This window comes from Herpailurus yagouaroundi, unplaced genomic scaffold (assembly GCF_014898765.1).
Source record: "Herpailurus yagouaroundi ecotype Mexico unplaced genomic scaffold, PumYag 162, whole genome shotgun sequence".
NCBI lineage: Eukaryota > Metazoa > Chordata > Mammalia > Carnivora > Felidae > Herpailurus > Herpailurus yagouaroundi.
Genome location: NW_024412403.1, coordinates 49917040 through 49936013, shown reverse-complemented (window position 1 = coordinate 49936013; position 18974 = coordinate 49917040). Strand labels below are relative to the sequence as shown.

The 18974-nt window shown below is 37.0% G+C and overlaps 1 protein-coding gene across 2 annotated transcripts; it reads right to left on the bottom strand.

Moving 5' to 3' along the window:
* Window positions 1–808: 808 nt before the first annotated feature.
* PCNP (PEST proteolytic signal containing nuclear protein) lies at window positions 809–17719 on the bottom strand. 2 transcript variants are annotated; one of them, XM_040484387.1, is made up of 5 exons: window positions 17598–17719; window positions 11530–11744; window positions 8394–8468; window positions 3280–3335; window positions 809–2602 (listed from the first exon to the last, which is right to left on the bottom strand). In XM_040484387.1, exons 1-5 carry the CDS (start codon window positions 17659–17661, stop codon window positions 2476–2478), a joined length of 537 nt encoding a protein of 178 aa, XP_040340321.1. In that variant the 5' UTR covers window positions 17662–17719; the 3' UTR covers window positions 809–2475. The 2 variants fall into 2 exon arrangements, with proteins under 2 accessions (XP_040340321.1, XP_040340322.1); XM_040484388.1 differs by lacking the exon at window positions 17598–17719 and adding an exon at window positions 11768–11838 and having other exon boundaries at window positions 11530–11692.
* Between the last annotated feature and the right edge of the window lie 1255 nt (window positions 17720–18974).

Here is an 18974-nt window from a genome sequence, read left to right as displayed (position 1 = left end):
ACAATGTGTGATAATGAAGTGGATCTTTGACGAGACATTAGTGGAACAAAAAGTGAAATGTGAAAAATATCTGTAGAACAACGGTATAAGGTGATATATTAAGGTAATGTAATAATGTTAATTCCCTGATTTTGACAACTGTCCTGGAGTTACTGAAGATGTTAACACTTGGAGAACATGGAAATATCTTGTAATATTTTTGCAATGTTTTCAAAGTCTGAAGTCTTTTCAAAATGAAGTTTAAAATTCAAAAGAAGTACCTTCACTTAAAAGTAACTTGGACAACCCCTCCAAACTAAATCAAGCTAACCTTGATTATTAGAGTTAAGGAACAACATCTGAAACTCAGCCTTCATTTGTAATTATTCAAATTAGAGTTAACCTTAATTCTAAAGTGGAGTTCAATTTTTTATTTACTAAGACCTGATCTATTGGGAAGCAGCATTAGAAACATTCAGAAAACATATTACATGGAGTTAATTGATGGTAGACACTAGAATACCTTCTAACACTTAGGGATTTTCAAAGGTATGCCTTAGCAGGATTTTCTACAGCACAAGACAGGCAATACTTTGGCAGTGGAGAGGGAGGATTTGGATTAAGTCTTTTCCAACCCCAGATATTATAATGCTATAGAACTATGTGCTAAGTTAGGAAGACTCCACTAAGTAATAGTTTTAAAACTCCCCTTACTTTGGCCAACAATCTGGAAAAGAGCAACAATCATAATATCTGTCTCTTCTTTTACGTGAAAAAACAAAACAAAAAAACCAGCGACAATTAAGCAGAATAGAAAATAAGAACACTATTGAGTTTGACAAATTTATTGGTATTTTAGTAAAGACATTCATCTCAGTCGTTTCTCTCCCATCTTGACCTTAGGCTAATATTTGAGTCAAGAAAAGAATATGTAGGAGAGGGATGTTATTTTAACATAAACAGTAAAATGGACAAAAGTGGAAAGTTTGCCTACATTAAAGCAAGTTAAATTCATGTATCTTGATATAATTAAATCATGTAAGAACTAATAGTTCTATATACATTTCCATTGTTTTACTTGGGGCTTACTCTAAACTTAAATGCAAATGAACAAGTGTTAGGAATATATACAGGCTGCTTCTCTGGAGTTATTACTTATTAAAAGAGCTTGGCGAGTAGTTCCCACCAATAAAATAGTCTGAAGCTGCCTCCAAATTAAACATTGCAGGAATTTTCAATTTTTGTTTCTTTTATCTGTGACTAGGTTTTTAAAGATGTGTTTAACTATCACATTAAAAAAGAATTCATATACAAAAATTAAAAAAAAAACCTACAATACACAGATCTAACAACGTATATGTGGTCAAAGATTCCATAAAATATGTTTAAAGATGCATTTTCTTTTTATCTTCAGTACCTAAAATGTGCTTTTGAGAGGCCATTGGTTAATATGTATACACTCAAATAAACCACAGTACTGTCCTAAAATAAAGAATTCTTGTATTAAGTTCAAATCAAATTTGCTTTCACAAGTTAGTAACTTAAATTAAGCTTTAACAAAGTTACAGAAAGTGCATCTTTCTCATTTTCATCTTCATACAATGTTGTCTTTTTGGTGTTTCTACTTTTTAAAAAATAAAAACAGCCACATATTTAAGTATTATGTACATTTAAATTTTTGGTGGTGGTTTGTATTTTAAAAGAAACAGCTTCCTTATGATTTGCCTCAAGATCTGGTGGAAATGCTTGCAGCAACTAACTAGTAACAAAAACCAAGATAAGCACATTCAAAATACTGATTTACTTTGGTAGCAAATGGTCTTTGAAGACTAATGAAGGTAGACAAGACCCGTTAAGGTGAAGTGGGCTATTTCAAATACTCAACAATTTACATAAAATTAAAAAAAAATTTTTTTTCAAGAGCTAAGCATCTGTACCAACTGATAGTAATGCAACACCTAGTTTTTGATGACTTGAAACAAAACAAATGCCCATTAGGAAAAAAAAAAAAAGGCTGTATTTTAATTTTATCTAATGTACTTTCAGTCAATAGTCCAGTAACATTTTCCTCCCAATACAATACTCCCTCTCTATAAGGCTGTTCCTGGGAGCCAAACACTTCAGTGTAATAAGGGAGTTAAGAGTAATTGCTTGCAGTTTAAATAGACAATAACTTTTTGCGTCCCTCTTAATGTGCTAATAATTGCGTCTAAAAAAATATGCAATTCTTAGAAAGGTACCATTTCTGATTTTTTTTATTATCTGTAACCTTTGGAAACTAATCACATGAAACTACAAAATTAGCAAATGTCTTGAAATCTGTATATAAAACATAAATTACCTCTAATTTCAAACTCTCATTTATTAGTGTACCACTCAATCTTTAATAAAAAAAAAAAAGGCGGCTCCAAAGATAGTCTTATACCATTCTTTAAAAAAGGAAACTGTTCCTTTTAACTTTACACCCACCCCACACCCAATTTCAAAACACATCATTTAATTGTCTTGGTCATGGACATTTCCAAGATGAGATTTTATATTTCGCTCCCATAGCTTCTGGTTATCAGAAAAACCATGCTTTCCTTTATTGAAGGAGTTTGGTCCTGCTGATGTTGGTGTATCCCTGTGTTAAAAGACAGGAAATTTATTTTAAAAGTTATATAAGGCCTTTCAAAACATATTTGTTTAGTACCTATTATGAACACAAGCTGAACATCAGAAATCCCTACACAATTAAAAAAAAAATACTTTCTATAAGACCCATTCCTAAAATTTCAGATTCAGTAGGTCTGAAGAGGGACCAAGCAAATTTGTAGTTTTAACAAACATGTAAGGTACTTTTGACACATAGCTAAGGGTGGCAACCATGACAGTTTTTAAAACTGGTGCTTGAAACCCACTAACAGGGTCATAAAATCAACTGATGGCTTGCCATCAGCATCAATAAAAAATGAAATCGAAGAAAAACATGAAGATGTATTACACATAAAAGGGTTCAGTGCCACTGTGGACTTGTGTCATATTTACTTCAATTTTATGTTTTACATGTTTTTAAATGTGTGTGTGTGTGTGTGTGTGTGTACACACACACACACATACAAACTGGGTATTTAGACTGGGTTCGACAGTAAGTCTAAAGTCTTACTTTGGGTCCCAGTATGAAAGGAAGGTACTCCTTTTCTCTTACCAGAAGGGAAAATAACATCACTGACAGCTCACAGAATTGTTTTGCCTGAATATTTAAGAAAAGTTGGAACACTAAAAGATCATTCTCTACAATCTTTATAAAAAAGCACATACCTTCCAATATTCTTCATCCTCATCTTTGCTTCTGGAGGCATTTCTTCTGGTTCACTCTGGAGGGGAAAAAAGCAGAGATGACTCATTACAGGTTTATTAAAATTCACTTGCTAACTCATAATACTAAATTTGTATCTAAGCCTTTTTAGCATTTTCAATACTGTAAATCTTTGTAAAAGGAAAAAATTATTTATCTTAAGTACATTTTAAAAAGAAACACAGCTTCAAGTGTTGATTTTGCATAAAGAAAAAAATCTGGAAAAACTTGGTATTCTAGAACCAAAACCATTTGCTTACTATGCTACACATACACATTGTGCTAAATTCTTTAATATGTACCATCTTTAGGGGTGCCTGGGTGGCTCAGTCGGTTAAGCATCCGACTTTGGCTCAGGTCATGATCTTCACGGTTGATGAGTGCCAGCCCTTCATTGGGCTCTGTGCTGACAGCTCAGAGCCTGGAGCCTGCTTCTGATTCTGTGTCTCCCTCTCTCTGCCCCACCCCTGCTTGCACTCTGTCTTTGTCTCTCAAAAATGAATACATGTTAAAAAAAATTAAAATTAAAATGCACTATCTCTTTTTTTTTTTTGAGAGTCAGGGAGGGAGAGGGAGGAAGGGGCAGAGGCAGAGAGAGACAGAGACATAGACTCTGAAGCAAGTTCCAGGTTCTGAGCTGTCAGCACAGAACCCACTTCAGATCCTGTCTCCCTTTTTCTCTGCACCTCCCCTGCTTGAGCTCTCTCCAAAATAAACATTAAAATAAAATAAAACCCTAATCACATCCTAAAATAATACAAAACAAACCCCTCCCCCAAATAAACCCTAACAAATCTTATCATCACTTGCATTTTATTTATTTATTTGAGAGAAAAAGGGTGAAAACTCGCAAGTAGGGGAGAGGGGGCAGAGGGAGGGAGAGAGAATCTCAAGCAGGGTCCACACTCAGCTTGGAGCCCAAGGCCCTGGGATTAGGACCTGAGCTGAAATCAAAAGAGTTGGCTGCTCAGGGCACCTGGGTGGCTCAGTCAGCTAAGTGGTCAGCTTCTGCTCAGGTCCTGATCTCAATGTTTCTGAGTTTGAGCCCCATGTCTGGCTCTGTGCTGACAGTTCAGAGCCTGGAGCCTGCTTCGGATTCTGTGTCTCCCTCTCCATCTGTGCGTCCCCCACTTGTGCACCCAAGTGCGTGCTCTCTCTCTCAAAAACAAATAAATATTTTAAAAATTAAAAAAAAAAAAAATTGGCTGCTCAACTGGCTGAGCATTTGCATTTTAAAGTTGAGGTAAACAAGGTTAGTTTGTCCAAAGTCACAAAGCTAATAAATAGCAAAAGAGTTGGATGCCAAAGCAAAGAATCTTAGTAACTTTATGGTATTGCTCCTTCTAAAAACGTCTCCTTCACTATAAAGATATCTCGAAAATCTTGAAAGTTCATTCATTAGTACTTACATAAATGTTGAAAAGATATATGGTAAGTTAAATTCCTTTTTTTTTTAAAGTTTATTTATTTTTGAGAGAGTGAGCGTGCACAAGCAAGCGGGTAAGGGGCAAAGAGAGGGAGAGAGACAGAATGCCAAGCAGGCTCTGCATTGTCAGTATGGAGCCTGATGCAGGGCTCGAACTCACAAACCGTGAGATCATGACCTGAGCCTAAGTCAGAGGCTTAACTGACTGTTAAGTCAAATAAATGTTGCTGCTGAGCTAAATATTCTTTTTTTTTTAAAGTAGGCTCCAAGTCCAACATGGGCTTGAACTCATGACCCAGGATGAAGAGTCACATGCACATCCTACTGACTGAGACAGACAGGTGACCCCCAAGCCCCCTTTTAGGTAAGCTCCAACAACCCTCAGATCAACAGTCATGCGCGCTTACCTACTACTGAGTCAGCCAGGCACCTCTAAATATTTTTTTAAAAGAGTGTTCTCAAGATCTAGTCTAAAGGGGTTTCTACTGGTCAAATCTGGGGCAAGCATTATAGCTTACTGAATAAAGAACTGATGAGCCTACACTTACATAAATAAGGGGAAGTTCTTCCTTATAGTAAGAGACAATAAATATACAAGAGATAAAAGAACAAGAAAAATCATAATTGATTCTGGTAGGAATCCCTCAATGGATGTTAACACTCATGAGAATATTTTTATTATTACTATTTTCTTAAATGTTTATTTTTGAGAGAAAGAGCACAAGCAGGGGAGCAGCAGAGACAGCAGAGAGCCCGTTTCATGAGATCATGACCCGAGCTGAAGTCAGAGGTTTAACTGACTGATCCAGCCAGGTGCCTTGTATTTTTTTTTTTAATTACAGATTTTATTTTTAAGTAATCTCTACACCCAACTTGGGGCTCAAATATAAACCCCAAGATCAAGAGTTGCAAGCTCTACCAACTAAGCCAGCCAGATGCCCCCCCATATAATCTTTAATTACAAAAGGTAAAACAATAATCTGAAAAGCAGAAGGGTGCCCGGGTGACTCAGTTGGTTAAGCTACCGACTTTGGCTCAGGTTGTGATCTTGTGGTTTGTGAGTTCGAGGCCGGCGTCAGGCTCTGTGCTGACAGCTTGGAGCCTGGAGCCGGCTCTCTGCCCCTCCCCTGCTAATGCTCAAAGATAAATAAACATTAAAAAAAATTTTTTTTGAAAAGCAGGGAAATCTGGCAGACATCACTTTAACCAAAAGATCAAAGTTAACACCGTCAGTAATGGGACATATTGACAACATGTGCACCCTGATTATGATGCATTAAGAACTTGGCATAGCTTCTGTGGTACTCCTGCCAAAGTAAGTAATGTGAATCTAATCATAAGGAAACATCACACAAATTCAAACTAAGGAAAACTTTACAAAATAACTGGCCTGGACTCTTCAAAAATGCTAATGCCATGGAAGAGAGGCCAAGGAATTGTCCAAATTAAAGGAGACTAAAAAGGTAACAATGAAAAATATATTTTTAAAATTTAAAATTAATTAAACGGATGCCTTCTGTCAAATATATTTTAGGCCCAGATATATATCCCGTGTTACTTATGTTCTGCGGAAAAAGGAAAAACCAGATGATTTTAGATACACACATTCTTTTATCTAAGAGACAAGTTAAAATTATTATCTTTTACCATCATTAACTTGTTAATTTCTCCATTTGCCAAACAGGAATAACTACATCGCATGATTCATAGAAATATATGGAGGATAAAATAAAGTTATATGAAAAGACCCAAATTGTTAGGCATTCAAAAAAAGCCATTACTATCATGTAGGTGTTTACCATTTCCAGCCTCTTTTCACACACGCTGTTCCCTTTTTCGTATATTGTCCTCTCATACATTCTGTACATAGCAAAAAGCTACCTAATCTCTCAAGAATGTTAGAGATAACAGAAAACATGGGATATTATTTTTTAGTTTTTTTTTTAACGTTTTATTATTTACTTTAGAGAGAGACAGAGTGTGGGTAGGGGAGGGACAGAAAGAGAGGTAGACATAGAATCTAGAGCAGGCTCCAGGCTCTGAGCTGTCAGCATAGACATTTCCACAGAATCCTACAACTCTGACAAGTAGTTTAAAAATGTATGATTTAAACTGACTTTTCATTTTACAACTGAAAAACGAAGGCTCCAAAAAGGTAAAGTGATTTATTTCACAGGCTTTCTACTAGTTAGTAACTGGACAAGACAGGAGAAGAATCCAGGTCTTCCCACTGCCAGTTCAGTGCTGGCATCTAGTTACTTGGCCTCTCTTCCTGCCTTGAATTTCTATTATCACTTCATATCTTTGTATACTTTTGAGTTTCATTTTGTACTATTTTATGCTCTATGAGACTGAGTTCCTGGAGGGACATGTCTGAATTATCTTTGCAATCTCACTGTGCCTAGCATATAGAAATTACTCAGGGGCGCCTGGGTGGCTCAGTCGATTGGGCGACTGACTTCAGCTCAGGTCATGATCTCACGGTTTGTGGGTTTGAGCCCTGCGTCGGGCTTTGTGCTGACAGCTCGGAGCCTGGAGTCTGCTTCAGATTCTGTGTCTCCCTCTCTCTCTGCCCCTCCTCAGCTCATGCTCACTCACTCGCTCTCTCTCTCTGTCTCTCCCAAAAATAAACAAACATTAAAAAAAGTTGCTCAAGTGTGTGCAATGAGTTAAGTGCAAAGAATCCAGAGATAACCACAGTAATTCTTTACCTATTGATCTGGGCTCTAATCATTCCATACTTATCCTTGCCCAAACGTCTACAGCAATCTCCAGTCCAGACAAATACAGCTGCTAGTATTTATGACTTGTCTTAGCTTATAAAAGTATTGTTTGGTTTGTCAAAACCCTGCCTAATGTTTTAGTATCCAATTCTTACTTCTTCTCTTTTATGTTCTTCCCAATTATTTCAGCCCACACTGTGCTCCTCTGAATGTGTAATTCTTATCCATATTGTTTTTGAGAGCAATTACTCATGTACCCTGTTAACAGTTAATTGTTATACAATGGGGTCACATCTTAAGAGGGAGTTAGGTTTCTAAAGTCAGAGACCAAAGAAAAAAAAATCAGTCAAAATGATGCTTTAAATTTCATACGTTATTCATAAGCACAAGAAGAGAGGGACCACTGTGAGAGGCATGAAAGAGCTAAGACTAAGAGAATAGCAGATAAGCAACTCGTGCTCACTTTGGAACACATGCTTAATGAACAGAACTTCTAGCAGAATCACCTGCACTATTAGCTATTCCTCATGGGAGAAAACACTATAGCTGTCTTTTGTAAGCTGAATGAATGTATGATGCCTGAACACTGAAGACTTCCAACTATAAAATTATTAAAGGCAGCAGCATTAAATCTGTCTTTTCCTGGATCCTACATATTTCCTAGCACATATATATGATATATATATCAACATATACATCAGGCATTTGTTGATTTGATTCTTAAGGTCATTGCCCCCAAAGGCAGTTATATTTTAAATAATCCTACAACCACATAGATAGAAATATCCAGATTTTGCAGGCATCACAAAAAATCTATTCAGAATTACAAAGAAAATTCACTAGTACCATTAATGCAACCTACAACCTGCCACTAACTTCATTAAAGAACTGATTCAAGTAAAATAAACAAAACTAGGTATCAACTTACATCTTCATCTTCATTAAAAGCTGCTGCTACTGAAAGAGTTTTTGGAGCAAGAGTTGGAACACTTTCTTTAGGCTTCTGAAGAAGAAACACATTAAGAAGTATCACATAATGTTTACACAGGCTTGTTTAATGATACAAATAATTTATCTTCAAAGATTCAATTTTATGTTTTCATAGAAACATACTAAGGAACTCAGAACAAACTTTAAAGAACTCCATTTTCTCTTTTTACAAATGTGGTTATCAATGGATAGCTTTAATTTTATTAATGATACATCCATCCTGTAAAAGATTTTCTAGTCAGGATCTGTAATTTAATATCATTTAGCTAAGGGATACTTGGTAAAGGTAAAGGTAAATGATTAGTAGTACTTGCCCACAGTGGCCAAGAATGAACTGCAGTGTGACTTAAGAACATAAAAGACACCAAGACTCCTCTCCCTACTAGTGTTCTGCCCTGTAGCCTGTAAATATGTTTCTCTTCTATCCAACCCAAGTTTTTGAGGTAAACTGCCCTATCATCATCCTCTCACCATCAATCTGGTCTTCAACCCACTGCAATCAGGCTTCCTCCCTCATTCTCCCATGGCTCCTCACTCACCTAGAATCAGGTGACCTTGATTCTGTAGGGTCACCAATGACTGGTGTGCTGCTTTTGACTCTAATCACCAGCTCCTTTTTGAAAACACTCCTACCTTGAATTCTGACACTGCTTTTTATAGGCTATTCTAATTCTCTGACCTTTTGTTCTTTGTTTCCTCCTGTTCCCCCCTAAATAACACATACCCAAGATTCTGTTCTTAGTGACCTTTCCTTCTCTGTACTTCCCTGGTCAACTCCATTCACTCCCATGGTTTTAACTACCAAATCTTAAATGTCTACCCCCAAATAGAATGTCACATGCCTACTGGAGCTCCACTTAAGAGCTCCGATGGGTACTTTAGTTTGACAGTGTTCTAAGTACCCAAGCCAGAAATCCTTTTCTTCAACTTACACTCTATCATAAAGTCCTGTAGATTAAATATTTAATAGACTTACGTCTCCCTCTGCCTTCCCATCAACTACCATACTATGGACACCTAAGGCCCTTTAGCATTACTTGCCTTAACTACTGTTAGAAATACCATCCCCTACTCTCAATTTTCTCCTCTATAATGGCACCAAAGTGATATTTCTAAAATGCACATCTGTTTAAGGGTTAAGCTTCCTTACAACAGTTTCTTAGCTCCACTAGAACTTAAAGAATAAAACCAAACTATGCAAGTCCTTTATGATTTGGTTCTATGGTCTCATTTAGGGGGCTTTTCATCCCTACATTTGCATACCAATTTCCAACTACAAACATTTTCCTGAATGTACCATGTGGCTTCACATCTAAACTACTTTTGCATGAAATTCTTTTTATCTGAGATGCCCTTTGCCTCCTGTCTATACAGTTAAGGCCAACTCAAGCATCACTTCATCAGTGAAATCTTCTCTGATCTCCTGAAACAAAATGAACCACGCTTTCTTTTTATAACACAAACACTTTTGTCAATAATGCTTGCTTTTGAAGGAATAAAAACCATTAATTTGGAGATTATGCATAAAGACTCTAGAAATACCCTTTACTCTTTTAAAGATGTCAGGTATTTGATGTTGTACATACACATATGACACAAGTATCTGCTGATCAACTATCTTTTCATATCATATAATAAAAGCAATAGTTTCAACTATTTTTTTGTATCTTACATCCCACCTCCCTAAGACAACTGTGGTTATACTATAGTTTATTTTATGAAAACAAGTTTTTGTTTTCCAAAGATTAGGAAGTTTTTACTGAGTAGACTTTCTCAAACAAAACCCTACCTTCTAAAATGAGGAGGAATTACTACATCATGTCAATGATTTAGAAAAAGTAGGGATTTGCATATCTAATTTAGGGGTGTGTTGAACCACAGCAGAATCTATTATCGACAGGAATTATCTATATTGAAGTGTGTCTGAGAATACATGTTGAATGACTATCAGAAAAACACAAATACTTATGCAGTTAGGTCTATGCAACTTTATAAAAAAAAATATTAAACAAAAAGAAATCAGCTCAAATAGGAAGAATAGTCATGAAGTAATGAAGTTATAAGCAGAATGTCTTTTGTTTGGAATGAATTTTTTAAAGGAATAAAAAGAAAACAAATAGGAAAAAGCAAAACAACATAGGGTAGGAGTAGGGGTCCTGAGAAATGGTAGCTCTTCTAAAACTGTAAGTATAACTCAAACACATTGACTCTAGTAGGAACTTGATCCATATCATATTTTTAAGATCTTGGAATGAACATCATACACAGAATAAAGCTGTGTGCACCTGGCAAATAAGCATTAATTTTCACAGAACAGACATGAATAAACAACTCAAAAGTAGTAATCCCAGTAATTTTAGGATTATTCTCCTTACACAAGAATGTGACTATTTTCTAAAGCCAACAGTGTACACTATTTAACATTTTTTTCTGAAAGACCTATGTGGTTGAAGCATATGAAATTGTCACTTTTGTAGGTCAAAATTAGTCAAATATCAAAACTTCATAATAAGCTTCAATCTATTATTTCAAAACTTTCCAGATACTCCACAGTTAATTATTAACTTAAGGTTTATATTTAAAACAAGGGACCAAAAGTTGATCTGTCATTGGATATATAGAACTCAATGTCCATTTGTAGCTCCAAAGTAAAGTAACCAGGAAGCTCTTCTTATCAAGCAGTATCTCACTAGTACTTATTTCTAGAAATATTATTTTTAATATTACTGGAATTGAAAAATAAGGAGAAAAAAATGAAATTCTTTCTGAAAATGTTTTTCGGAGGTTTTACTCAACTGAGAAAAATTCTAAGCTGTTACTTTATAAATCATATATTCCCTATAATAGTTGCTCCTTCTCATACTCCAAACCTTTTTGAAAAAGTTTTACTGAGTTATAATTTATCCATATTGTTCTTGAATATAGAGCTAGTAACTTCTTAAATACTTAACATGTAAGTTCATGTACCAAAGTACCTTTTTACACTCAATTTACCATAACCCCATAAAAGCAGGTTTCCAAAACAAATTCTTAAGCCCCATTATGCACACCATATAGATCAAATAACAACTCACACTTGATCCAAGTTTGATGGATATGGCTGAGGCTTTCTTTGTCGTCTGACTACCTATGGCAAATCCAAACTTGGAGATCTTTGTAGGCTTTGTTGGGAGGTCTGCAGCTTCTTCTTCAGCTGATCGCTTCTCAGCGCTGCGACTGGAACTTTCCCCTCCATTACTGGAAGAAACAGTCTTAGTTTTCACAGGTTTTTCTGCTTCTTCTTCAGGTCCTGGTGAAGTCGAAACAACTTACCAAGATGAGCTATTTTTACTGAGCAGATTGATGGGAGCAGCAACCTCAAAAAGCATCGTTATAAGGAAGATACCTCTGCAGGTGTCACCTACTGACCCAACAGTCTCTTCCACTGTGTTAGAGTGTACAGCAGGAACTGAGATTGTGTGGCAGTAGAAGAGGGTCCCATGAATTAACTAGCATAAAATACAGAGCAATTTAAAATTATAAACATAGAGTTCATATAATGTAAGACCCTTCAACTAAACACTATTATAGAAGTTATCTAATAATCTAATTATTTGTGGAATTTGCTTTTTAGAAATTAAGGCCTGTAGGTTCTTCTACACAAACTAGCTTGTGAATATTAGTCCACATCACAGGAAAACACATTTGACTAATAAATTCTAACATTCTTCAATTATGTACTACTAGTTATACAAAGTACCTAGCTATGAATGGTCCATTATTACTTGAACTACAGTGATAATACAGCCTGGAGTAATTTTCTTGAGTGATGTGTGCCTCATGTACCTCTCACACGATTTTTAGAGTTGAAAAGGAAACTCAAGGAAGCCTTCAAGTCATCCCCTCTAATGTAACTTAATTCTACTTTGAAAGCTTGGTTATCATCTGTTTTAACGATCATACTTAGGTTCATACACTACTTTTTATAATGAAAGAAAGATGAACTAATTATAATTTCAAATAGTAGAAGCCATACATATGTAGACTAGGAATGTAAGAGGGCTTTCAATGATTTGGCTTGAGTCTGTATTAATCAATGAATGGTAACAGTAAGTTTTTATTTTGAGTATCTTTGGTCCTTTGCACAAGAAGGCTACTTAATATATTGGAATGTAAGATAGAAGAAGTTTGGTTGATTATTAAAAATTTTATTTTCTTGCCCCAATTCACCCTAGAGAATGTTTTCTGTTACACTAGTTTATGAAGACAAGATGCTCTAAGCAATATCCCTGACAACTGTTAAGAAAACAGGACATTTCTAGAATGGGGGGAAAGTGGGAAATCAAACACAGATAGATGGACAAGTAATATTAAAAAATCCAGAGACTATGTATCTTAATTCATGTATTTCTGGAATGATGAGTCTCTAAATTAATAAGCACTTTGAACAGAACATTTGATTCCGTTTATAGGAAAGACAACAGGAACTCTATCCCCTTTGGACAGTGGTGAAAGTTATAATAAAAATGTTGAGGAGGAATTAAGCAGGATTAGGTTTTGGGATTTCCCCAGGAGACAGAGATAGCACTGGAATGGTTGCTGGAGGTGCCAGTCACTTATTTAGATATGAAATTACAAAAGCACCTGAAGAATGTAAGATTAATATTCAATAGTTGAAATACAGAAATGTAGAATTTCTTAAAAATAAGACAGTATTATGCCAACATTAGTTTATAACTAAAAGCAGTGTTCTAAATTTCATTCTGCATTGTTTATAGTTTTGATCAATTATGAATTATACTGTAGAACCTAAACAATAATAACTATTTCTTTGTGACTGACAGCTGAAATTGAAAACTCAGTCTCTACGTATGGGAACACATATAAACATATAGAAAATGCACTGGGTTTACAAAAAGAAACAATCTATATATATTAAGGCACAAATTTTGTGCAAACACAAACTCTAGAAAACATCAAATAGCATAAAGAACATTTAGTCTTGACTGTGGTATATACAACTCTGCTTTTGAACTGTGACCCAAGAACTATACATAATTACTCAAGATCTCCAGTTCTTAAAAAAAAAACCTATCTTTTCTTAATTCTAGGTCTCCTTTTACCCACAAAATTCTGGAACAAAGAATCTAGAAAAACAATAGCATAAATATGAAACAGAATGAAAAACATAAATCTTACTATAATATTAGTACAATTAAGTGTGATAACTGGCTGAACTCGTATGTGATAATATATGAAACAATACTATCTGTCCAATCCCATGATGCTATAGGGAAGATTTCTATAGACACTGCTGTAGAAAAGGTAGCATGTACGGGGAAGTTGGGAAAACTACCATTAATTAGGTAACCAACTGGCAGCAACTCAATTTTATTTTTATCTGCCCTCTTGACACCTTAAGAGGCAGACTATTAAGATCACCCACATTTCAGGTCCACACTGAAGATGAAACATGCTATGTCTAGTAGGTCATTTCTAAACCCGACTGATTCCAGATCCAGCAATTATTTTTGGACATAGTAAATAACTCTTCGGCCTTGCTCTTCTCAAGAAGATTTTTTTTTTTTTTTTAAACAACTGTAAATACTCAACAACTTTAGAAAACATCCGCTCTTCAGCAAAGGGATGGGGGAAAGGGAGTGAAGGAAAGTAGGTGTACTATTAGTACTTATTACCTAGCCTTAAATGGCTCAATGTATCACATGGATTGGAGCTGCTATTTTCTCTTTAGGTAATCTAATAATTACGTAGTAAAATACACAAAACATTTAGGAAATACAGCAAATGGAAACAGCAATGAAAACAGAAAAATGTGACAGACAAATCCATATTATCAATGAGACTGTTGTCACAGTTTCTACAAATCTATAGTTCATCAGAAGAGAAAATTATTTCAACCTAATTTGAGCTTTGAAATATACCATTAAATATCAACACTAATTTCAAGGTCCATTAAAGTGTTTATCTTTAAATACAACATGTTCTGCACTTTAGCATTTGGGAGCTTTTAATCAAGAACTCCTGTTTTCAATTTATTTAATGAGATCGCTGAATTTTGGAAAGTGAAAAAATTTTTAGATGGCCACAGTTTGGCAATGTGAAAATTTTAGCAATATGACTTACATTTTTGTTCTTTGTTTTTAATAGGAATTTGAAATTCTCTTTATTTCCTATTCACTGAATCTCACTACACATCCCTCATTAAAAGTAGTTCAAGGTTGGAACTTTTAGATTCTGAGGGAGCAGCAAGAGTCATCTGTCAGAATATCCATGCTGCAGAGGATGTGACTTTTATTTTATTTATTTTTTAATGCTTTTTAAAAAAATGTTTATTTTTAAGAGAGAGAGAGGGAGAGAGAAGAGAGAGAGTGCAGGGGAGGGAAAGAGAGGGAGCTAGAGGATCACTGACAGTAGAGAGCCAGATAGGGGCTCCAACTCAAGAACCCCAAGATCATGACCCTGAGCCAAAGTAGGACACTTAACTGAGCCACCCAGGCACCCCTATTTAAGTTTATTTATCTTGAGAGAGAGAGAGAGAGAGAGAGAGAGAGAGAGAGAGAGAGAGAATATGAGAGCAAGCTCAGGGGAGGGGCAGAAAGAGAGAATTCCAAGCAGGCTCCACACCATCAGTGCAGGCCTGAACTCAGGGACTGCGCAAGATCATGACCTCAACCGATATAAAGAATTAGACCCTTAACCGACTGAGCCACCCAGGTGCCTGGCAACTTACATTTTAAAGAATATGTGATCAGTTTTTTAAAAATAAGAAAATCACAAAACAATTTACAGCAAAATATAAATGCATAAAATTATATAAAAGTACTAGATTCTTTATCAAGGATTATTTTAATAAAAGGGATTTTATTGAGTTTGTATTCATTCCGAGCAAACAAAGTATGTAGATTAATGTGAAATCAAATTACACATGGTACTAGCACATTTTTTCTTTCCCACTGAATAGTTGGAAAGGAGGGCTTTGGAGGACAAAGTTACCTTATTTTGAAAAAAAAATTAGCTAATAAAGTTTAACTCCATAAGGGTATATTCTTCATGATCCATTTGTATTTTGGTAGCTTCTTCATTTGATAAAAGAGTACACAGCTACCTCTCCAAAAGGACTGACAAGCAGTTTAAATGAGAACATATTCAAGACCCTCCTAGTGGCTGGTATAATAAATGTCAATTTCATTCAGGTAGTTCTTAGATAACCTGAAACAGCATGAGGTGGCCATGATTATGATACGGACAGCTTTTCTAAAATTTCTATTTCAAGGAGCTACAAAAATTTAGCCAAAGGAGAAAAAAAATCTGCCCAAAGCCTTATTCCCCTGCCCCCCTCTTCTTTAAGGTGAGAGCAAGCGCAAGTAAGTAGCTTCTCTTACTGACATAAATTCATTCATAACTACTTATAAGAAAATACACTTCCAACTTACTGGACTGTTCAAAAGGAACTAAAAATCAGAATATTCTCTAGGTAAGTCCCTAAGATAAGCTTGATAGTGTTTGAAAATAGTGACCACTTGCCATAAAATTAGCAATTCAGCAACATCCACAGTGTTAAGTGTTTTAGCTATGATTCCTCTGTATAAATTCATTAAAAATACCTGACATTCAAAAATGGTTTATATGCAACAGCACCATTTTCTTGTAAAGGCAGGCAAATCCAAGGCAAATTATGATGAAGTTATTAAGGGATATTATTCTAAATCACCAAGGATACCATAAAATTTTTGATATCAATCACCCAAGATAATTTTATACCACCACCACACACACAAAAATATGTTCATGCTATACAGCTAATTATCCCTAACTGAAAGGGTGGTGGATAAATTACACAGTGGAGTTATGTTGACACTTAAAGTACATTTTGGCAACACATTAAACACATCTCCCATATTCTCAAGACACTTAAAAAGCTATCTTACAAAATTAAAAGATAGTCTAAAAGCCAGGTAAAATTCTTTAGGTCACAGATCTTTGTTTTTCCTCAAACTACTAATTTTTAACGTAATTTTACTCAATAATTTCCAAGATAATTTTTGAGGGGGGAAAAAATCCCTAACGAGGTAGTACTAGATGGTTTAAACTGCTGGTTTTTATTCCAAAGGCAATTCACATTAAACATCTTGTTAATAAGGTCCTAGTAACTGCTTTCATATGCTAATAATCTGTATTTTCTTTAAATACTTCAAGGATAAGACTTGAGGAAGTCAGAAAAGAGAGTAATACTTAAAACGTTCTCAAGACATTATGATCACCTCCCACGTGTTAAGTTACTTGCCTTGTTACGACAAAGGGGGATGGGCGGGCGCCTGGAAAGATGTTTCTTTCCCTTCAAGCACAAGGCCCAAATTTATAAGAGTGGAGGGTACAGAATGAAGACAACTGTAATCCGAGTTCACATCGTAACAAAATACAGGAAAAGTCGCACTAGCCTATTAAGCCACCTAAATATCTGTCAGCAGTTAGCTGGCAAGAACCTGAGAAAAAGCAGACACTTAGAAGAAAGGCAACCAAACCCTAACCCTAAGACCCCGCATCTTAAACCAGCGGGCAGGTAATGGTATTCTTTCCCTCCATCTCCTCGACCCATCCCCATTACAGGGTCGGTATTCAGCTTGGAAATGAAAGAGAAAAGGCCGGGGTCGTACACCACCTCAGCGAAAAGGGAGAAGCAAACTAACTCCTAGGTGTAACTTAGAGGCCAGCACCATTGGAAACTCGGCCTGTGGCCAGTGCCTGCGGCCACCGCTCGGTGACTTCCTGTGTGTGTGCGCGTGTTTTGTGTGATGTGCGTCTCCGGTGTGGCGGTAGCGGCTCCTGCACTGCCGCTCCTGGTCCCACCCCGAGTTCGACACCCCTCTCTGGTACCCATCTCCCTTCTCATTGGAAGCAGAGCCTCCGCTGGGGCCAGCAGGTGACCAACAGTGGTCGGCTCTCCCCCGGCAAGGAGGCGATGTGGGCCCGGATCCCAGCGGGCCGCGCCGGGCGTGCCCGGGTCTCGCCTGGGCCCAGCACCTGGCCGGGTGAGCGCCAGATCCGCCCATTTTCGTCCCCATCCTATTCCCCCCCACCCCGGGGCGCTCAAAGAAAGGCCCAGAGCATCCCACGCAGCCCGCGACGCTGGGGTTGTGTTCACCTCCGGCGGCTCCAGCTCGTTGCGGCTTCTCAGGCTTCTCCTCTCCCGCCTTCCCGTCCGCCATTTTCCCCGCCGCGGCCTCCGCTGCAGCCACGCCAAGGACGTCACGGCCCCGCCCAGAAACCATTGAGTTTCGGAGCCAGCTCGCGAGGCTGCAGCCTAGAGCGGCCCTGGAAAGTAAAAAGATGCCGTTTTGGAAACGGAAGTGAATGTGACGTCATCCACAAGCGACCTCTGAAGGGAGAGCGGGGAATGTTGTGCTGTGTCTGTGGAGCTCTGGTTAGTGGCTTGACTAGAGGTTGCTTAGGTTTTCATGGCCCAGAGAAGTGAGGGAGCACCACTCCGGAAACATTGGTGGAGTTTTGTAAGGTTTTTTGCAGACTAGGGTGTGGCTACAGCTGAAGCGATCAGGCTGTATTCATTCTGGTCTTGCTGGACCACCTGTGCCTTAAAAAAAAAAAAAAAAAAAAGAGGGCCTTGGGGTGCCTGGCTGGCTCAGAAGAACCCACGACTCTTGATCTCCGGGTTGTGAGTTTGAGCACCAAGTTGAGTGTAGAGATAAATAAAACTTGTAAAAAAGTGGGGTGGGGGGGTGCATTAAAAAAAAAAAATCGACGTTTATCGAGCGCCCTCTTGTGTCAGACACTATCTTGTTTAATCCCCACGACAGTCCATTGTGGTATTCTCTAATGAGCTATGAGAGTTGAGGCCAAAGAGTTATTTGTCTGAGGTCACATAGCCAAGTGATAAAACTACTTTTTCTACAGGTCGCAATTTTCTTATCAAGATAAATTACCTCATTCAGTTAAAATTGCAGTAATTTCCGCCTTATTTAGAAACCTTTAATGGATTCCTAGGGTTTTTAAGATGAAGTCCCACGTGTTATATTGGGCCCCAGCCTAACTTTTTAGCCTCATCTTCCCTTACTCTCTGTATTTATACTACCCTCTTGCCAAATGGGGTCAATTCCTTGTCTAGGGAACTAACTGGAGTTTGTGGGTTTGCCCTACATTAAAAAGTGAGTGTTTCAGAAAGTAGTCTTAAGGAGTCAGAATTTGGGTTTGAATCCCGGTTCTGCCCTTTCCTGGCTGAGTAAACCTTGAGGGTTTCTTACTATCTACAGACATATGTTTTCTTTATAAAAAGAAATAATAATTGTACCTCATCAAAGAGTGCTCATGGGGATCAGATGAGATAATTTCTATATACCACTTTGGTCACTTTATATTTCCCTCAAGTATGTGTTTAAAAAAATGTCTCCATAGATGGCTTAAAAGTTATTTGACAACAGACACAATTAAAAGAAATTTTTTTGGGGGGGTCCTTCTGCGTGGCTTAGTTGGTTAAGCATCTGACTGAGGCTCAGGTCATGATCTT